At 38.4% G+C, this 20,027-nt stretch overlaps 1 protein-coding gene across 1 annotated transcript in view; it reads left to right on the forward strand.

Annotated features, from left to right (window-relative positions):
* The window catches only part of FANCC (FA complementation group C), a 92,673-nt gene extending 83,568 nt beyond the window's left edge, over positions 1 to 9,105 (forward strand). Inside the window, exons 13-15 of the mRNA XM_087742064.1 lie at positions 3,634 to 3,805; positions 6,696 to 6,896; positions 8,770 to 9,105. Of these exons, the coding sequence (XP_087598190.1) occupies positions 3,634 to 3,805; positions 6,696 to 6,896; positions 8,770 to 8,913 (517 nt within the window). The 3' untranslated portion in view covers positions 8,914 to 9,105. The remainder of the gene's footprint in view (positions 1 to 3,633; positions 3,806 to 6,695; positions 6,897 to 8,769) is intronic.
* Positions 9,106 to 20,027: the final 10,922 nt, after the last annotated feature.

Genomic DNA, 20,027 nt, shown 5'->3' on the forward strand with positions numbered 1-20,027 from the left:
GCATATGTTACTTTGTGAAAAGTCATGTCATTTAAAGTCTTTAGTGGCTACCTTTCATCATTTTCTTATTATTCTCTAAATAGAGCTTTGGTTTAAAGAATAGGGCTTAGATTACTTACTGAACCTGAACTTTGTAGCACCTATAGACCTGACCAATAAGCCTCTGAGTAAACAAAATCTTGTTCTTTTCATTTCAGCAAATAGCTAGCTGTATAACAGAAATGCTTACTTGCCTACTCTCCCGTTTCTCCCCCACAACTTTAAAAACTGATTCTGGGTTGAATAACAAGACAACTCTTCCAACCAGAAAAGCAGCTAGTGTTGGAAAGAGCCTGTTGTGAGCGGTACTGTTTTATGAAGGAGATTGTATTGGCTTTCTGCAGGCTTGTGCAAACATCCAAACTTCAAACTTCTAGATTTTTTTCATAAAGGTATGACTGCTAGACTGCAGTATCACTGTTTGTTGTATTACTCTCTCAGCTGACACCCCATGTTTCTGACCTGTTGCCCTTAGCTTTTTTTGTCCAAATAGTTGCTATAATGAATGACAGTGTTTGTCTACATGAATTCTGCTTTGGTAGTAGATGCTCTACGACTATATGAAAAGAATGAAAAAAGAGACATCTCTATCTGTTGCTGCCCTGTGATTCTTTCTTATCAAGTGTGTGATGAGACCTGACTTGCCTAGAGCTTGGATACAAGTCTGCTTAGATCTGTTCCGCGAGTGAGCTTTCCACAGAATACTGAACAGCTTTTAAATTCAAAGAAATCAGAGATTTCTTTGAAAACAAGATACCCAACTGTTCCCCTGTGTCCTGGAAGGCAGATACTTGCATCCATGCTTGGTTTCAGTTAACTCATGGAGGCTTTTATTTTTGTTGTTGAGTGGCAGAAAAAAGCTTTTTCCTGTTCCCTCTGAGGCCGGGCTGGCTGCTGGCTGCTTCTCACCTTCTGTATGAGCTCCAGTTCAGTGCTATGTCTCGCCTCTTCATCCCTGAAGGCTGTCAAACCTTTCTGCCCTTGGACTGTGACCAGTAGCTGACCCTGGCTTCTTAAAGAAACACGTAACTTAGAACAAAAAAATAAAACAAATACCATCCATTATGATGTGTTACAATAATAGAAGCAGGTCTGTTCTCCTTTTGTTGCCTAGCCCTTTCTTGGCTTATATTGTCTTTTTCCCCCTTTGCTTTGATAGTACACTAGTTTGAAAAGTATTGTACTTGCTAGAATATCCTCTTACTTCCTTTAGAACTTGTGCAACCATTATGGTTTCCAGCAAACCCTCTCAGTTACAAAGAAAATGGATCTGGCTTAAGTTTTTAAATACTAATATCCATGAGGAAACTGTATTAATTTTATTTTTTTTTATTGCTTTATTCCTGATTCTCCATCCTTTCTACTTAATAAGATTAACAGAGGAGCAAAAAATACTGCAATACAGCATATTTTCTTGCTTCTTATAGTCAGTGCTCTCTGTTTATATAGCTTGTTTTTCAATGGTTTTATTTTACACCAAATGTAAGTCTTACAGCAAGGTCCTTTGTGTGTACTTCTAATCAACAGATTGCTTCTGTGCCATTATTTATTATCACATGTAGTCATCTCAGTGAACAGTAAATATTGTGTGACATTTTAAACCAGAAATCAACTGATATACATTTTGCGGGGGAAAGTCCCAGAAAAAGTGAAGGGCCTCTTTTGGCAATGGCAGTGGAGCAGTTGACATAGGTGCCACTACAGAGCGGGTAGAAACAGCAGTGGGGACAGAAGTGGAGGGTACACGACTCGAAACCAAGCACTGTGATGGTACAGGAAAATTATGGTGAGTTGTAAGTGCAGTGATGCCTAGGCTCTCTAGGCAAGAATTAAATTCTATTCTGCTAAGTACCTGTTAAAATTAGTGTAATGCTTAAAGTTTAAGGACTTGTATTTACCCTTTGAGCTATGAACACTTCCAGTCATAAATAGTCAGTATTACTCTAAGTATAGTTATCTGTTCTCAGTAATTAACTTTTAATTAAATTTCATCTTTGATTGTACATCACTGGGTTTCAGAGCTAGCTTATACACTTACACTGTCACAGCATGGAATTATGGTCAGATAAGTAGATTATTTTGCTGAGGCGAGGGCTGTTGTCCTAGATCACTATCACATTTGTTTATTTTTTTCGAAGGTTTTTAAGTTGCATTTCCAGATTCTAGTATCTTCAAAGACTTTACCACTGCAGATCCTCTTCCTTTAGTTAAGGAATTTTAGTCTCAGATTTTGTCACACATCTCTAGTTCCCTGCAGTCTGAGCCATGCTGCTGCCCCTCCAAAAGCTGCGGAATATCAACAATGGTGACTGTTATAGCAGTCACCTCAGTACTCTATTTTCTCTCTATGACTCTGTGTCACTTTATGTCAACCTCTTATGTCTGATGTCAGTGATCACACTTATCCAAAAATACTGATGTGGTGGATTTGTGTCCTAGGAATAGGGTTTTGAGACCCTGAGATTCTGTGCCATAGAGACAATATCATTTATAGGATCAATAATTTCTGGGACACCTGTCACAGTCACCAGTATACTCCAGACATAGAATACTATCTGCACACATCACACCTTCATCCATAAAACTGTGCCTCCCACCTCCAGAAAGTCTTAAGGATAAAGCAGTTTATTCCAACTATGACCTTGTCACGTTCCCCAGATGACGTGACGGTATCAGGCAACTTCATCAACTCCTGAAATTTCTAAGATCTCTTGGAGTTTCCTGGGAAGGGTGGCACAGCAGCTTCTGGAGTCCCCAGAAATAAAAAATAAGAAAAACCTCTGATTCTTCAAACTTTTGCCAAACTTAATAGGAATAGTTGTTCGTGGTTCTTAATCTCCTTCCAGCTGTCCAGTCTGTGCTTCCTTCCACACTCAGTTTGACTTTTTGCTTCGGAGACACCTACCATTAGTTTACATCTCCCCATTATTTCTCTTTTCTTTAGTCTTATCTTAACTTCAGAAGAGTATATATGAGAAAGTGTAGAGATGAGCTGTGGTGCACTCTTACCTTTCTTTTTCTTACTGCAGTAACCCAGTTGTAAATACCTTCAAAATTTTCATTAAGGAGGACCTGACTTTTAAGAATCAGGAGATGAATATCCTTAAAAACTTTATCTAGACTCCATCTAAATGTAATGCCTCATGAATTGCCAAAAACCAGAAAATAACCCTGGAAAGCAACAGAGAGAAACTGGGAGACAATATAAGGCAACAGTATGTTAGAATACAACACTTGAGATATGATTTAAAGTTTTGAAAATCCTTCAACTGGAGAGTATAAATGATAAGGTTTAATTTTATGATGTATGTTTTAATACATAGTATTTTGTCACAGTTTATTAGAAACTGGTGTTATGGATAGTCTGTTCTACTGACAAAATTAATCTGTTAGTAGCACTGGGTATGTCTCATTTGATCGTGACTGCAGATAATAGAGTAGTACATGGCTGTATGCTTAGCAGGTAAGGCATTATTTGTTGAAGAGTAGTTTAACAATTTTTATTTTCATGCCAGCACCCTTTGCAGTTAACTTGAGACATTTAAAAATGTTAAGTAACAAGAAATACTTAATTGTGTCTTTGTTATTTTCCAGTTCTCCTGCTGACCTTTTTGAAATCTGGTTTTTGGTTGCTCGTTTTGGAGAATGGCTGGATATTGCAGCAGAACAATTACTCAAGGCTGCTGTAGAACCAGATGCTTTGCTGTGGCTGCTGGCATTTTACTACTGTCCTCAGAATGAAAATCAACAAAGGACTCAAACAATGGTGGGTAATATAGCAACAGTAAGCAGCAATAAGCAGTCAATAGTCTGTTTATATCTTATTGCTATAAAACAAGTAGTGCACACCAGAAAAATGAAAGGTCTACACTGAAGAAGGTTTTGGCTTTACAAGGTCTTCTGAGAATTGTGTTGCAGTGAAGAGGCTGAAAGATAATTTTTGTGGATTTTCTTGATGAGATTTAGAAAACATTTTTCATCTTTATAGTATACTATGTAGATTAACACCTTGACTTTCTTTTGAATAACATGGGTGCTTTTAATCACAAGTAAAACTACTCTAGGAGTGGTATTTTTCAAATCATTGTGTGGCAGAATACAGCATTCCTGTGTTACAGCATCTTCTGAGAAAGAAACACAAGGGAAATCACAACAGCAGACGAAGCAGTAAAGATACTTATCAGAAGCAGCCCTGAATCCTAACCTTGCCCATCTATTCTGATTTCTCTTATGTATCTTTACTGACTTTTGGCATGTATGAGATTGTAACAAGTGTTATATTCCCACATGCTATTTTTCTAACAGAAGGAAGCAGTGTTCTAACCTCACGCGCTGTACTGCATGAAGAGTGCTGTGTGTCTGTGTATGCATGCAAATACACGAAAACCTTTAATTTAGACGTATTATGCAAGTTTGAACTAGCCCAAGCAATCTGATCTACAAAGCCCAGATTCAAAATCCGGCTGTAGCATCTTTAATTTTCCTTAATTTGAAAATGGATTCTGTTTGATTTAAAAATGCAGCTCAGTACATCATGCTAGTAAAACATCATGCTTTCATTTTACATCTAATGGTCAATGCACAACAGTGTGTTCTGCAATATTTTATTTCCTTCCCTTTCCCTCCCGCCACCCAGATGGCACTACAAACTCAAGCTCACATCCCAATCACTTTTACATTTTTTTTCTCTTTAATTTCTTATAGTCTAGGAGTAGGAGTGGAATGTTGGCTGAGCAGAGTTAGGTTAGAGCTACAGCGAAGTAAAGAAACCAGGGCTGGTTTTAGAATGCAGTTTTGGGAAGGAAGGCAATACCCAAGCAATAAACATGAGTGAATGAAACTGAAGGGCTATAGGTGCAGATCTATGTATGGAACATTGTTCTAACTCCAGCACCACAGAATGAAATCACATTGTCCCGTATATATAATCATCTCCCTATTCATGTCCCCTGTTCTATCAGTTTGTTATTCTGTCATAATGTATGACAAACTTTAGTGAGAAAAAAGCTTTTCCACTGACAGCCCACACAGTTACTCATCTGTTCCCAGAGGTCTAATATTTCAGTTCATTATGATTCTTTTCTTTAGTTACTTCAACTAAGACTTTTTTTTTCCCACAGGTCAGGCTACTTCAGAAGCATTCTCACAGTTCATGCAAAGCTTCTGCCTTTAGTTAGATACTTGCTTTTTCTTTTAATTTGTCCTTTGGCAGGTTAGCTCTCAGCTCTTTCAAATGCAGTGGTTTTCTCCTCAACCCCTGCACCTTTCACCAGTTAAGGATTAAGATGGGATGGAACTTCTGGCAGATGCCAAGCTGGAAGACTTTTCATTCAGCATATTTTTGTGTTGAAAGGCATGCACTCATGACTTAAGATTTTGTCTTCCTGCTACTTACTTTAGGTAGCAGCTTATATATCAGCAAGAGTGGAATACATAGGGTTAAAATGATTTAAAGAAGAAAAAGGCTACTTTTGCTCTTCGCTAGGCTTCAGTCATATATGCAGGACTGAATATTCTGTTTCTCAATATTTATTCATTTGTTGGAGTCCTTTCATACCCTTAGACTCTGAAACATTGGAGGAACAAAACTTGGAGGTTGGTCATAATGACTTTGGCAGTGAGTCTCTTAGGGTATGTGAGCTCATGGAGCAGAGCCTACTACTATCAGTCTCCATGGGATAGAGGCACACCAAGGATAGGATGCACAGAAGGATAAAGAATCTTGAAGAATTCCAGTTACTTTTCTTTAGGTGCTGGTATCATTTGTTTCCTCACATGTAATTGTGGACATAAGTCAAGAATAGCAGCTTTTTTCAGACTATTTTATGTGGAATTGTTAATAGGGCAGGGATGAGAAAAGCAAGGTCAAGGAAATGACTGAAACAAATTGTCCTGATGCACATGCTTGAAAAACGGGTGTCCTTTTCCTTTGGGTCTGCAGTGGTATATTTTTCCATTGTTCCTTTCCATTGTTCACTTACTCATTTCGGATTTTTTCTACCAGTTTGTTTGGTTTATTTTTAATATAGTGAACAGAATTATTGTTAGGATTTTTTGTAATAGTTGCTTATAGTTCTTTTTCCATTGTGTAGGTGCCAAAATCTTCTGTTTTCTACTCCCACTAAAAATTAGTTTTTATTGGCTAGCTCAAAAGGTAAAACCATAAGTTGCAAAACAACACAGGAAGAAGGAAAAAACTGCATTCTTACCAGAAGTTTTTATCAGCAAGGTCAGGTTGCATGGGGATTTAATTGATTTGTAGCAGCAATTCTGAAATGAGCCCTTGAGGAGCCTCTGTTCTTTTTCTCACAATGCAAAAATCTGACCATGTTCTGCTGAGGGACTTTCTCCATTTCCTTTTATTATTAAAAAAGGTCAAATCCTGGCTTAATGCCCTTCCTGCTTAGTTTGCAAGACCAAAGAGAATTAAAAAATCCGTTCTGTCCACCTCTGTGTGTGTGAATCAGTGTAAAAGAAATGTGTACAGCCCTTCCTTCCCTGTTCTCCCTGCTGCTTAAATTCAAACTCTTTTCATGTTTGGGTAGTTTCTGCCAAGGATTCAGTTTCCTGTTAGTGAATAAATCCAAAGGAAAAATACCATAGGTATGACCTTTACTCTTCTCTGATCCTGCATCCTTTGAAATTGTTTCCTACAGGTAGAAGCTCAAGCAGTCTACAGTCGTCTAATGACGCTCTTCAGCTGTACAGTCCTTTCTGTCAAAGATGTGGAGGCTGCTGTACACTGTGTAGCAGATACAGAGCAGTGTGGTAACCAGCATCTTATAACACATCTTCTTACCAACTTCTTGCTCTTTTCTTCTGGTGGACATATGATTGCCCAGGAATTTATTTACCATGTAAGTGTTTCTTCCTTTTTTTTTCAGTTTAAGTAAAATATATTTTGTTACTATTTTGGATTTAAGTTCCTACCTCTTAAAGAAAATACATAACAGAGAATTAAAGATCATGACTACAGCAGCTATACCTAACCTGCTATATATCTGTTTCAGCTACAGTCAAAATATTTTCCTTCTTGACACTTCTTGACAAGATCTCACTGAAAAGGTTGCTGTCCTGACTATACAGCTGCACAAATATTTGGAGTAGTAGCTTACAGTTAAGGGATACCTACGGTTCATTTACACCTGCCATAGATAGCATGTGCAAACATTTTACTTTTCCCAGTTATAAATCACTCCCTTAATTACCCAGCTGCTTCAGAGATGACGGAACTGTCTTCTCTCTGTTTTCCATTATGTAAAACAGCTAGTTACTAGGTGTTATCATTGATGAGGCAGAAGCTTGGTGCTTTAGCAAAGCCAGAGAGGAAAACAGTGTAATAATTGAGAGGAAAAAAGAACGAAGACCTGAGAGAGTGTCACTTAGCGTGTGAAAAAAGCTGAAGAGGAGTAAAACATTGGAAGCATGCTACAATATCTTGCTATTGTTGATGAGAGCCTTCAGGTATATTGGTGCAAACAGTATAATGTGTTTGTGTCTCTCAAGATAAACAGCGCTATCTCAGTATGAGATTAGGAATTTATTCCTCTCTAACTATAAAACCATACTCTTTTAAGAAGTACAAGCCTCCTGTGTAAGCAGGTCTAGGGCCAGCTTTACCTCTCCAAAAGATTTTTTCTTTCAGCAGCAGTGTGCTCTTCCATCCATATAGGGTGTACGGCATGTATAAGGAGTCTGATTTTATGACACGGGGAGCTGGAAACCTATTTTGGTGGTTATGCCTTCTGGCTGACTAAACAGACATAACATTTTTCTGTTTAAGAAGGGCTAAGATATTTCTAGCATTTTAGGTGTAGGTTCACAAATGATCGATTTCTGCTTAGCATAAGAATGTCATAATAAAATTAGGGGGGTTGTATGTATTTTTACAGTCTGCTAGTTTTAGTATTTCTCTTTTGAGGAGTGTGGCTGTTGAGCAGTGATGCTGTAATATACTAGTCTGCTGCTTTAAACCTCTTCAGGAAGACTGAAGGCAATTTCTTTATAGAAAGCAACATAACTAACTTTCAAAACTCCGAGTATTCCCCAGTGCAGGGTGGTCATGAGCTGTTGCAGGCCAGAATATGTTGGTCTGATTAATTTTGACTGTATCTGTGTAATCATTACTGTGTAGCTAGGTTTTCCTCGTGACTTGAAAAAGCCTGAAGACAATACATGAAAGGCAGAATGGTGTGGAACCAAACTGGAATGCATGGCAGTGGTTTTGGTTAGCATAGTAAACTTTGGGATTAACACAGCAGATAACGTGGAGTAAAGACTTTCCTGATCTGCAACACGTGCAACTTAGGGTCTTTTCCTGGTACTTTGTCATCTTTTGGGGAGGGGATTTATTTCTACTTTTTGAAAGCTTTATAGAATTGAATTGTCTCCCCAAACCCACCTAAAACCTTCATGTGCTTTTAGTTGTTTTCCAAGGAGATTACTTCTAAATGGTTACACTGTCTATCCATTTGTGTTTCCGTTATAAACTTTTTGACCTCTTGGTTTGTTTCACTTAAATTTGAGAGAATAGTAGAAATCTCGAAGTTGCTCAGTTCCACCAAGATGTATGAAAAGAGACGCCTTGGGCAGCAGCTGCTTTTGAACTCAGAGCATCTCACATGTTCAGTGGTGAGGGACAAACCTCTGGTTTTGTTGCAAATATTAACAGAGAATTCTTAGTACTTAGCAACATAATTGCATTATTTCCCATCTTCTGTTTCCCTTCAGATTACTGAGACAACTGATACAAGCAAAGAAGTTTGCAGCCTTCTTATCCGTACTGCATACAGGATTAACCATAATGGCAAAGAAAACCAAAGGACTGTGAAGCTGCTGAATGAACTTCTTCAAAAACTAACATTGAAAGATTAGATTTTGAACGTCATCTATTTATCAAGCCAACAAATCAGATCTTTATCCAGGTGTCAGACTTTCATTAACAGTCTTGCACCGCAGGTTACCAAGGGTAGAGAAATATCTACTTAAGCATATCCCTCAACTTTGTATTCCCTTGTATATATTTGAAAATGATCCTTTGTTTGGAAATGTTAACCTTTTAGAACATTACAGTAAATATTAAAAATGGTTGAAAACTTTGTTCTGAGCACCTTCTTTAACAAGAGACCTACATCATTTAAAGCAGTTCACTCATCTCCTTGTTGTTTATTTGGCTAAGGATCAGGTTTTCTCCCAAATTACACATGGTTTTATTAGCAACTCATATCCAATTACTTCGTTGGTAAGTTGTTCCTAAAATGTTTTGTTCTATAATTCTGCTTTTATGAAACTAACGATGATCTCAAGTGAGAGTTAGTGATTCATGGTGAATGCACTCTATGTTCTCAGGAAATCAACAATGTTTCCTGAACTTTTAGTTCTTTTGGAAAATGTTTCCAGAATGAAACTCCTCTCAGATTTGCAAAATGATTTTTTTTTTTCAGTACTGCAGCTTTCACAGGACAGTGTCCTGTGCGAAGTACTATACCAATAGCTGGTCTCTGTCAACAGATACTGCAGGTAGAAGGTTGCTTGCAGTACAGCCTATTTTCAGTGTGGCATGACTGATGCTATTGATTATTAGTTTAAGAAATCTTTTTTTCATTCAGACAAAGCAGGACAAGCACAACATTAGGCATAAGGAAACTTTCCAGTTTGAGGGCCAAGCTTCCTGAAGAGAGCATGTGGTTGCAGCTCATCTCCTGCCTTTTTGTGTCCAGGGGTAGTTTGCTTGCTTCTTTGTTTAGGTTTTTTGTCTCATGCAAAGAGCGTGGACAGGGAGCAATGGCTTACTGTTTTACCCTTAGGAAAGTTATTTGTCCCAAGAAGTTTTGTGAACCTGTTTCTAGCTTAACTAGAAAAATAAGCATGGAGAATAGTAATGACAGAGGATCTTAACTCTTTTTAGTAATTTGTTCTCATATATTACCTAGCTTTCATGTAAACACTTGTGCTATGTTTAAAGATGCTACTTGGAATACTATTCTTGCATATAAAATAAGAGGCATCTATCTTAAATTAACACAGCTTTCTGAATGTAGCATTTGTTTTTGAGCAAGGGAAAAGAAAAACAATGTACTTAGTATCCCTTGGCTGTAAGAAGTGGAAGGATATTTTCCATAATGCTGTTGACTGATTTCTTACAGTTTTGTTTCCAGTGAGTCATATCAGACCAAGTTACAGAAGTTACATGTCCTCTCAGAGAGTTTGTTAATGTTTGTAATATTTGATTCCAGCATATGAAGAAATAGTAAATATGTAATATATGTCTATGGAAAAAGTTTTTTTTTTCTCTTTTTGTATTAAAAATATTCCTGAATGAAAAATCAGAAAGGGATATGTTGCAATTTTTCAGTTTTTGGTAGCCACACATATCTAAAAATGGAAAATCAAGCAACCCAGTTTTCTGTTCCCTGAATATCAAACCTGAAAAGCATGGGATTAAACTAAATTATTTGTTGATCGCAAACTCTGAGGTATTTGTCTAGTGGGAACATGCGTGGAGTGCTCTACCTAGAATAACAAATAATCTAAAATTTGTCTCCAAAGGAAGAATGATTTTTATTTTGCTTTAATGTCTAATCCGGTTGTTGGATGTGTCATTCTTTGGTTGTCCTTAAATTGTCTCCATATTACAATTATATGTAATTTAAAGTACTTAAAGATTGGCAAGGAGTTGCAATATATAATTCTTGCAGATTTGTTAGGTGAATGATATGGGTATTTTATTTTATGTGTATTACAGTTGTTGGAGATGAATTTGTATCCATCATTTCACAGTGCAGTAATTTTTTTTTTCAACCAACACAGTGCACGAAAGTTCTTCTAACTTTCTTAAAGAAAATCAATATCCTGGTAAATAGTGATAAGTCAATTCAAGCAGAAAGGAAATGTGCAGTAAAGGCAGAAGGAACAAAATTAGCAGAGAATTGGTACATTCTTGTTTTCCTGTGTTTGGCTTCTTAAGAAATACTGCATGATTTAAATATTACAAGGAGGGTTTGCTCATTTCAGGAGGCTTTAAGGAAGAAACCTAATTGATGCTATCTGTAACTTTTAAAAGATACATCTGTACTGGCATTCTTTTTGCTTTATTTAGCATAGTTGTTTGAGTCTTTGTTGTTTGAATCTTTGTTTTCATAGTTGTTGAATCTTTGGTATTTCTTTTGCCTTGCTCTTTCACAGTGCTTGAATTATGATCTAACTTTCATATAAACCGTTATTTTGTGGCATGTTGAAGCTGCTTTTGTTAGTTTGCCAGTGGAAGGCAACAGTGTGATTTGGCAGATCTGAATAATCGAAGATTTCTCATATGGTGGTCCCTGCCTTACCTACCTAACATGTGTCTTCTCCTCTGTAATTGCTGCTTTCTGGAAAAGTTCTTTGGAGTCTTGGAGGCTGTACTTTTACGCAGAACCAGCCAATGAGTCCTGAAATCAGGCGTCAAGTAGCTTGTTCCCTTCCCTCCGATCTCCATCTCAGCACACACCCTAATCCTGGATATTTTACTGAATATAGAGAGCTTTTCAAAATTTTTGTGCTTCAAGGAGTTGTTCTGAGTAAGAATACAAACAGTAAATTTGACTTGTTTGTTGATGATGCTTCTTCCCAGTCTAAGACTGCTAAATTACAGCTTTTTGAACTCTGCATGTTTTGCAGCATGGGGCTGGGTGGTTTCTGTGGATTTTCTTCAGAAAAAAGCCACTTCTGTGGCTTTCATTCAACCAAGATATTAGTACAGTGCATATACAAAGCAGGATACATTTTATTTTGTGAGGTATGGTAGGAACAGGTATGTTACCAGGTATTGCAGTTTCCATACTTGCAGCATTGTAAGTGCAAAGAGGTGTTAACAGAAGGTCAGACTGAAGATGCAACTGAGTTAATATTAGTTTTGGTAAGTTAGAATTCATGCCATGGTGGTATATGTTTGGCTTGGGTTTAGTTTTGGGGGTATACAATCTAAAAAAATTCTGAAGCATTATAGAAGTTTAGGATGAAACATCTAGCAAAAATAACTTGCAATTATTAAAACAAACACTACTAAACAGGTTTACTCTTATTTCTTTGCTGTATTATCCAATGACAGAATAAAATGCTAATGTTCTGTGTGAGTGAATCATGCCGTGCTAATTAAAATGCAGGGTTTTTTTGTGATATGAGTGTAGGACGGTGAGAAATTCTGACACTGGTGTGCAGCTTTCTAGTGGACCCAGGTTTGAAAAGTCAAAACCTGGAATGTTACGGGAGGAGTCCTCCACCAGAGCACGGAGGATGTTTTTGAATCTGTATTTTTATACTTTCCAGATAGCCTGCAATGGCTTTGTTATGCAATCAGCATGTTTTGGCTGAGCAACACCAGAAGTTAAACCAAAGTAGCTGAATTAGCTGGTGCTAGAGGCAGCCCTCTAGCACTTAATTCACAGCAGTATTCACATGTGGGCCTGCTTAAGTCCACCTACCTCTCTGGCAAGTTTTTGCTACTCGTTATACAATTTTTCCTTAAATACTTGCCTGGATTTAAAAGATACGCTCATGGTAGCCGTTTCATTTGCTGCCTTAGCAGAGAGTAGCTTATTCTGGGAATTTGCTGTTAGGTGGTCTGTTCACTAATGAATGCCAAAAAGGAGTTTCCCTTGCTTGCGTTGGCCATCTTCCTTTAACCAGCTGTCTGGTTGCTGGAAAGGAATAAACCTCATGAGCCCCTTCTGATGGCTTAAGTGTACTCGTAGTGACTGGGTCCTTTTACCGGCCAAGAGCCAGCTAGGGATAGGCACTGGATTGCCACCAGCCCCTGAAACAAAAATTTGAAATGTCAGCTGGCTGTAGCTGAGTTGTAGCAACATAGTTAGTAGTCACAGATTGTGCCTTAGTTTGTATTTTATATTCTTGCATCTGTATGAAAGGAGAGAGGGTGAGAAGGAAAAAAAAACCCAGCATCTTGACACACAGTTGCAGAAACTTAGCTGTGATTTTTGTATTCAATTTAATTGTAGTACTGATAGGATTAGGAAATAACAATTCCAGATAAGGCAGTTAAGCTGAACATCAACAAGTAGCAGAAAAAAACCCAGCAATACTATGGCTTTAATAGGTCTGTACATTTAACTAACTGCCCATCTCTTAACAAATCTTGCTACTTTAAAAGCATGTTTCATAACTCTTCTGTATTATGATGTCAGATGACAGACTAATTTTATAAAAAAACCAGCCCCTCAGGAACAATGACCCTCTCTTTTCTATTATTTTTGAATAAAAATATCTGTTAGGCTCATGAACTTTTGCAGATGCATATTGCCATCTTGAAAAGAACACATTTTTACATATTCTTGACCATAATGAACAGTTCCACTTAGTTATCCACAGTCTGAATTACACTGTCCTTGAGATTTCCCATGTGTACGGGCCAAATCAGCCTGTAGATAATAGTTTATTCACTCCTTCCTGTTTTGATTTTATTTCTTAGCTTGTGGGTTTATTTTGAGGCTCCCAAAACAGGTGCATGCAATAATGTCATTTGCATGCTACTGTTAAAAGTTCCCTTAATATTTGACATATAAGAAAGTAGCTTTTCTTTGTTTTGAGTAATGATGCTCTAACTTCTACAGCGTATAATTTGTCTAAAGATAGGCCTTCCATTTTTTTTTATTCCAAACTAAACTGTAATGGTAGCTGAAGATACAGATTTCCCATCTGTATTATCATTCCCTGTAGAGACCACCAGTAAGTGTTTAAGTGCTTTTAATCTCATGATTGTGCTGCACTTCCATATCAGCTTGAGATGTCTGTGAACAGAGAGGACAAAGCCACTATCAAATTCCACTGAAGAGGAGAGAGGCCTTGAAATTTGCTACAGAATTAATTCTTAAGATGGAAATGACTGATATGTCTGTCTGTGAATTCAGGCGTTATCTGTGAGTTTGTAGTAGGCCAGGATCATTACCATCTTTTCTGGAGACATGACAAAAATACAAATGTTGTCTCCATAGACCACTAAATTCGTTCTTCAAATGCATTGCAAAAATCACTATTATTCCTTCATTGTCGGTTTGCTTCTTTGCTAAAACACAAATGATCAGTGCTGAGCAATACACTGTACAGTATGCTTTTAGGGCCAGACTGAATTGCTGTAGTTGCTTGCTCTGGCCTGCTTGACCTTGTCCATAAAAGGATGCCAAGCAAATGTCAAGCCCAAACCTTGCAATTAAGCCAGAACATCCGTTTTGGAAAGATAATTCTGGTGGGATTTAAAGGGTTCAGATGATAGCTGTGGGACTATTTTTCATCATAGCTTTTCTGATCTTGATTTCTTTTCAACAATTCTGTTTCCGCTTGCTGTATTGGCAGAGCGAGCTCTCAGATGCAGTCGCTCTTTAGGCAGAAGCATTGCCTTTTTTTTTTCCCTCTTCCCCCTCTCTCCCTTTCTGCCCGGGATCCAGGATGAATGTAGGTATGATCCATAATGGGGTTCTAGGAGAAAGTGAATCAAGCAACCAAAACCAACAGGTTTTTGCCAGGCTAAGTTAGGTAGTGGTGCAAGTCACCAGTGTACCTGCCAAGGAAGATATGTGTCAGCCCCTCTATGTCCCTATGTGTGTGATGCCAGCTCTGCTCCCCGGCACTACCCTAGCACAAATTTTATTATGTTGATTGCTGTTAAGTTCCCACCCATAAAGTTACTTTTTCGTTAGATTCACTTTGTTCTGACAATCTGTTCTGCCTTCCCAGCAGCTGAGCTAGAGACAGTATTTTCTTTTTTACCGCTTCTCTGTGGATGGGCAGGCTGTACAAATGGTAGATCCAGTCACTTTATTATTTTTTTTTTATTTTACTTTTAAGGTGGAATACCCCAAAGTTATGCAAACATCATAGAATGAACTTGAAGAACTTGCATATAAAATCCCGAGTTGAGTATCTGTTCTTTCTACGGAGATCCTTCACACACATACTTCTGTCTAACCACACAGCAGTCTCTAAGTCAGCTGTTCCCTGCCCTGATTTCTTCAGACTTGGCAAACCTAATTGTCATAGAATATTGAAAGAAGAGGAGAGTTTGTTATTATATCCATGCCGTCTCCCCTCTGATTCAAAAATCAGGCATTTGAACAGCCCAGAAATGGTATGCCACTTAAACAGTAACTTGACTGTGGGACGGTTCTTCAAAATGAATTGCAGAGTTTGGCAATCCGCATGTGTTTAATGAAAATATGAAAAGGACTGCCAAGTGATATCCTGTTGAGGTGCCACTTTCATAATTTTCCCATCAATCAATTCAGTTTTCTTTTGTGAATCTGAAAAACAGTTTAGCTCTGAGTTTTCAGACCTTCGGAGAGTAAGCTCCTCGTTCCTGACTGCATTGGGACCAGTGGGTCCTTACCACCTCTAAAACATACCAGAAACCCCAGTCTTTATTAGCTGTGTTTCAAGACAGAGAGGGGAATAATTTTTGATGATTTCGTTTCTTGCCTGTTATAAACGTGTGGTTTTGGTACTGGATGCTCTCGATGCCAAAATATAATGCTGAAAATAATAATACACAAATTTTAGCACTGACCTTTGTTCTGTGGTGGAGAGCAATTGCTTTCTTTTCTCAGTGTCGCATCTATCCTACAACTGATGCTGATGTTACTTGATATTGGTAAAAGAGAATCAGCTAGGTTAAGACTTAAGTAAGACTTTGGTCTTACCGTTTTCTCGGTATGACTGCTTCCTAATTCCCACTCCTTCCTCCCAGCTATCAAGTGGGAAACCTGTGCATTCCTGTGATTTGACTGAAGAAAGGAGCAGCGAGTGCTAGGGAAGTGGAAAAGGTGTGTATAGAAACCATAAAACATCAGTAGACAGGCTTACTTGTTCTTGCATAAAATGGATAACCTTGTGAGTCATTATTCATCTGACTCTTCATCTATGTAAAAAAAAAAAAAAAAAGGTTCAGCGTTTATGTCATGTAGTTGCATTTTTTTTATATTCAAACAAACAAGGACAATTCTTTCCCTCCACTAAAATTAGGAGCTTATTAAAAATCCTTCTTGTAGTCAAAAGGAACAGGAGGTGATAATGAGTTTAGGGCACGATGGGCAGTTTCAGCACCAACGGTGGCAATGACAAAATCTTAACGGCAGGGTTGCAGTGTAATACTGCCGTATTACTGAAGGGAACAACAGAGAGTTCAAAATGAATGATGATGCCATGGCTGTAGGGAAGGGGCATGTGAAAGGCGGAACGAGGGAGGAGGGGGCTTGCTTACATTTTACATTAGGGAACAAGAAAAAGGAATAGTACTTTTCAGATGTAAAACTGAATAAATTGGGATGAAATTTTAATGGGTCATGGCAGTTAAACAGGTGAGTTTCAGGCACACCAAGAGATCGATGCAGAATGGAGTAAGATGGCTGCTGACACACTGTGATTTTTAGTTTTGTTGTGTTTGCAGGAGTTGATTGTAAGGGGGTACAGTTGTAAAACAGATAGATAGCTGTTACTACCAAATATAAACACAACTGAAGAACGAAAAGTTAGATGATACTATGATGTAACAACATGAAGTTAATGAGGCAAAAAAAAAAAAATACACTTTTTTCTGTGCAGTAGATGATGGCCACTGTCCTTTCAGGATTAACGATGAAATGAAACACATTATGGTGCCAAACACCAGCTTCTCAAACTAGCCTGTTCAGCGCTAGCAATGTCTAGTCAAGATGGCTGGGGATGCTGTTAGTGGCAAAACAAGACACCATTGGCTCATGAATAAAATGTCCCAGAGTGATTTTCAGCAGAGACCCAGTGCTGAGACACCAATGCCTGGAAAAGCCTGGAAGTAGTCAGAGATACGGCATTTTTCAGAGATGACTGAAGTGAGCTACATAAACCAAAGGTTACAATGGTATCCAGCTGCTACTCAAAGGTGTGCGAGAGGACAGCACAGCTGTCATCTCTACAATGCAGGCAATAAGCAAAAACAGGCTTTTGCATAGTAGTACTGCGGCCATTATTGCTGTGGGGGGTACTGTGCTAATACAAAGCGTTGTTCAGCTGAAAATTAAGTTCTGTTTTCTGATGTGCAAATTATAATGAAAAAGCAAATCTTTACACAACTGCAATTTCTGCATGACTTTTTAAATACTGGTTATAACAAATGCCTGTTCTTCTTCTGGCAGCTATAAGCAGCAAGAATTGGGCCCTTAATTTTGTGCAGAAAATGTAGCCTCAGTTTTACTCACAGTAAATGGACAAATGCAGTTTATCTCCCAAGCACTGTGCAAATGTCTCAGTTTCCTTATGCACTGGCATATTTCACTGGCACAAAATGTCAGCCTGCCAGTAAGGTAAGTTTTTAAAATAATTTTTGCAATATGTTGTGTCCACAGAAACAAGGGAATATATCCATGTTAGTGTATACATGTGCTTCAGTATTTGTATGTGCCTACACTCAGTATACTTGTGGTGAAATTCTAGATGAGTCAGGCCCCTCTTTTTGGTTGCTTCCTTGTCCTTTCTTGTAATTAATTCTTTTTTCATACTACTAGTCTGGGCATCAAAGATTGGGGCCAAGAACAGAAATGCAGTTATGTGTCTGTTAAAATCTTTGCCTGTTACTATAAAAGACCTCAAACCTGACTCATGAATACTGTGAACTGTAGCACAAAGGTAGATATTTTATAGTTTTAAAAGACCACAAAATATATTAATTTACTTCTAGATATTAAGAAACCTGGACTAAGGTTTGCAGTGATTTAGAGCAAGGTTTTGTGCTCAGTTTGTGGGGCTATGTCAACTGATAGTCTTACTATAGAAGCGTATTATTATATTGAGTGCTTTGCTCAGAGGAAAATACCATTAAGTTACAGATGTAAAATTTGAACGTTCTTAGATAATTCATACACAACTACTCCTGACTCTTAAATCATGTGTAAGGAAAGACAGACCCATGAAGGCATGGAAATTCCTCCCTCTTCAGGCACAAAAGCCGGGAGCGCCGTGCCACGCAGCAGGACAATCAGTAACACGCGGCCCACTGCATTTGTGCAGCAGCGATGCCGCACGTGCGGGACCGACCACCGCCCGCCGCCGCCCACCGGCGGTACAGCAGCCTGGGGGGTGACCCAGTGCTGAAAGCTGTGCGTTTTTCTAGGTATTTCCAGTCCAATTTCTGCATGGAAAGAATCAACCCAAAACTAGCAAAGCCTTTGGCACATAATGGCACACAGCAACTTAGCTGCTTGTTCATTCTTACACAGGTGCCATGGTTTCCTCGCTCACGCTTAAGTACTCAGGGGAGCCTACACTTGCAAACTCTAACAAAACAGCTAAAATAGAAACACCAGTTCTCAAGACTTTCATCAGCTGTGGAGATAAACCTGCTGGCTGCAGTACTCCCCATGATACATTACCATGGCCTAGCTCTACACAACTTTCTTGTTTTATTTTTGGAGTATCCTTTTTCGTAGTGCTTTTTATGTGTCAGAAATCCATATAGGCTCCTTATGCCTTGAGTCCTACTTGTTTCCTCAAGCTGTGCACTTGCTCAGGCCGTGTTTCTGGCTAGACCTGTTGTTTCCAGGCTAGACCTTTTTCATCCCCTCTCATGTGCGAGGAATGGTCAATAGGGTACAGCTAATTCCCTCCTAAAGGAGACAGCACAGAGCCGGCAGCAGCTGCAAACACCTCCCAGCAAAGCTGAAGACAGAAAACAAGGCGGAGGAACTGCTGTCAGCAAAATGGTATGTTTTAGTCCGTGTTTGTAGCAGAAAGCGTGTGACCAGGAATGCATGTCCTGAGGGGGCAAGTCCCTTGCCCAGGTCATCTCCTCTGTACGGTCTGCCTTTACTCTGAAAAACTGATACAGTAAGCAGCACAGGAAAATAGATGGCGATCCTTGCCTAACTACACAGATAGTGTTTTAGCTTAATCTGAGATTCATTTTTACAGTTAAAAGCTATGTCCAGAAAAGAACCAGTGAGATCCTAACCAGCTGCTGGCCTAATGAAATAAGCGGGAGACAGTCCAGTCTTCTGCATTGGGCCTTCTATAATGCTATCCAAAGTAAAACTACCACTGTCTTTGGAAAGGACTGAACTAGAGATGGGAGAAAAAAAAACAAAACAAACAAAATGCTTTATTTTATTCAGAGGGGGCTGACTATGAACCAGAAGTAGAATGAAACCTAAGTAAGTGTGAGTGCCTGTACTTGTCATAGCCATGTACATTGCTATGTAAAGGTATGTTAGCTTTGAAGTCTTAGTTTTCACCTCCGAACAGAGATTTAATGTCATAACATTTCTGACACTTTCCCCAAATACCTGACTATACTTAGGAACAAACAACTTAAACAACAAATAGGCAGTTTCACTGGATTTTAGCATGTTGACAGTCAAGTCTGGATAGACGTATTATTTGATAAAACATCACTTCCAGTAATGATCTTGGTTACAATAAGTTTGGAAATTTATTTTTTTGTTGTTTGCTTTTATTTACCACAATTAGAATCTACAACTTCCTCCTCTCGGGAAATTAATAGGGAAACACCCACCTTGGGAGAATCTTGAGTAAAAAGAGCAGTGCTAAACATGGTTTTATTTTTTTTCTGCTAAGCTTTCATCAGGGCCTATTAAAAACTTAAATAATTAAATGACACTTTGTATGGTTCACTCCCAGAGCTTTTTACATGATTCAGAAGGATTTTAAACTAATGCTAATGCTTATATCACGTTCATGAAGCTACTATAGAATACATACAGGAGACTCCTGTTGTCTCTTATTTCTGACGAGTTATGGTAACTACCTGAAGCCACATTTACCTTCCTTCTTAATCTGGAGCCTCACTCTATTTAGCAATGCTTGGATTAGCAACAAAAGGCCCTACAAGCCCAGATACAGGGCCAGGGCTGCCACCTCTTTGCTGTTTTTTAGTTTGTTTGATGGTAGTGTTTTATTTTCTGTTCATTTTCTCAGTTTCTACAATGCATGATGGATCACAAAGTTGTTGTGAG

Source organism: Nipponia nippon, unplaced genomic scaffold (genome assembly GCF_047370975.1).
Source record: "Nipponia nippon isolate SJK-2023a ecotype South Korea unplaced genomic scaffold, ASM4737097v1 scaffold_8, whole genome shotgun sequence".
NCBI classification, from domain to species: Eukaryota; Metazoa; Chordata; class Aves; order Pelecaniformes; family Threskiornithidae; genus Nipponia; species Nipponia nippon.